The sequence below is a fragment of the Myotis brandtii genome, unplaced genomic scaffold (assembly GCF_000412655.1).
Source record: "Myotis brandtii unplaced genomic scaffold, ASM41265v1 scaffold50808, whole genome shotgun sequence".
In the NCBI taxonomy this organism is placed as follows: domain Eukaryota; kingdom Metazoa; phylum Chordata; class Mammalia; order Chiroptera; family Vespertilionidae; genus Myotis; species Myotis brandtii.
In genome coordinates, this window is record NW_005369370.1 from 828 (window position 1) to 2,659 (window position 1,832).

The following is a 1,832-nucleotide window of genomic DNA, read 5'->3' on the forward strand; positions in this document are numbered from 1 at the left end:
AGGGATGTCTTCCTTGTCTCTTGAACATCCTGTTCGTTTTTCTAAGCCCCAGCTCTAACACCCCCTCTGAAACATCTTGAATTTTCCCTCTCCTTGTTCAGCCTTATATTCCACTCTTTTGTCCTAATCCTGGGATTGGCAATATCTGTGCTGGGTCTGCTTTTCCTTCAAAGCCCTGGCTCCATTGCCACCTCCTTTGAGAAGCCTTTCTTTACTCCCTGGGCGGGGGTGGGGGTGGGGAGGGGTCCTTAAAGTCCCCTCTGAAACCAACCTGGCCCCTTGTCTCTCCCTTGACCACCTTGGGTGGGAAGGATCTGTGCTCTGGCCCCTCCATTAGCACCCCTGCCTTGTCCCTGTAGAAGCTACAGGACATGGATGAGCGCCGGGCCACCCACTTGGGGGCTGGGTACGGGCTGCTGTCAGAGGCGGAGCTGCAGGTGCTTCCGATCATCACCAAGTGTTTGGAGGGCATGAAGGTGGCTGCGGCTGCTGTGGACAGCAAGAATGTGCGTGCCTGGTCCTGTGCCAGTGGGTTGTGGGGTGGGCAGGTGGACCCTGAAGTTAGGCACCTGGTCTGACTTCCGACTGCCCTTCCCCCTCCCCATGTCCTCCCTGCAGGACTCCCAGGTCCTAATTGAGCTGAACAAGTCAGGCTTTGCCCGCCCGGGCGACGTGGAATTCGAAGACTTCAGCCAGCCCATGAACAGAACGCACTCGGACAGCAGCCTGGGCACCCCCTCCGATGGCCGGCCTGAGCTGCGAGGCCCAGGTCGTAGCCGTGCCAAACGCTGGCCCTTTGGCAAAAAGAACAAGGTGGGGGCCAGGGCTCTTGGGGAGGGGGTGTGAGTGAGTGGGGACAGCGGTGTGTGGGGGGGCACTGAGTCAGCCCCAGCCCTTGGAACGCTGAGTCCTGGGCAGGAATTTTCCTCTTGGCTGCCGGCCCAGGCTAGAGGGAAAGCAGTGATTGGCCTGCAAGTCCCCTGAGGCCGACAGGGGGCCAGGAAGGGAGGGTGGGTGGCTGTGGTGTGTGTCTGCTGCTTCTCGGGATGCTAGGAGGAGACCTGCTTGTGGGATTTAGGGCTGGGTGAGGGCTCGGATGCTGGCCGTGGGGACTCCCCCTGGTCTCTTTCCATCCCACCCATGGGGCTGGGTCCTGACCTTCAGGATGGTTTTTTCTTGGGATTTTTGCTTTTCAATGTCAAGCCCATACTTGGACACTCCTGGTTTATAGCTGCTACAACTGCCCTCTCCCTAGTTTATACCTTTGTTCCTTGATTCCCCACTTCAGTATATAAATTGTGTTCCCCTACCCAGCGGAAACCCCCCCTGTAACCCTCTGATATTTCACGCCTTTGACCCTTCTCTGAGCTTGCCCTTGACTCCTGTGGCCCTGTACCTGTATGAGACCTTGATTTCTGCATGCACCTACATCCATGTTGTGGAATGTGAGCCCAGAAAGCTGGGGGTGGGGGGCAGACACATGGGCTTCCCTGCACCCTCAGGGCCCATCCCAGGTACTGGTCATGGGATGCAGGGGCTGTGGGAGACATTGGGGAAACAGGGGTCTGGCCTTCTGGCTCACAATCTAATGCCCCCCCCCCTGCCACCTCCCACATGTTTGTGTGGTTCTTTGCATGCATTTTCTGTGCGTGATTGTGCATCTTGAGTTGTGGTTTTCTTACCGATTTTTTTTTCTTTTTTTCATTTCATTTTTTCCTTCATTGCATCCGACCATCGGTCCATGTTGTACTCATTCTCTATATTCTACACCCCCCTCCGCAAATCCAACCACACACCCCTCCATGGTCCCCAATGGTAGCCATATCCCCAAC

At 56.4% G+C, this 1,832-nt stretch overlaps 1 protein-coding gene across 1 annotated transcript; it reads left to right on the forward strand.

Annotated features, from left to right (window-relative positions):
- The first annotated feature begins 14 nt into the window (after window positions 1-14).
- Window positions 15-1,486, forward strand: LOC102246683 (cdc42-interacting protein 4). The gene is made up of 2 exons (XM_005877134.2): window positions 15-506; window positions 619-1,486. Exons 1-2 carry the CDS (start codon window positions 372-374, stop codon window positions 844-846), a joined length of 363 nt encoding a protein of 120 aa, XP_005877196.1. The 5' UTR covers window positions 15-371; the 3' UTR covers window positions 847-1,486.
- The last annotated feature ends 346 nt before the right edge of the window (window positions 1,487-1,832 follow it).

Bases quoted from the DNA above. Each gene is read 5' to 3' on its own strand.
- LOC102246683 (XM_005877134.2), top strand. From the start codon at position 372: ATGGATGAGCGCCGGGCCACCCACTTGGGGGCTGGGTACGGGCTGCTG. The intron at 507-618 runs GTGCGTGCCTGG...TCCTCCCTGCAG, and splicing joins CTGCTGTGGACAGCAAGAAT to GACTCCCAGGTCCTAATTGA.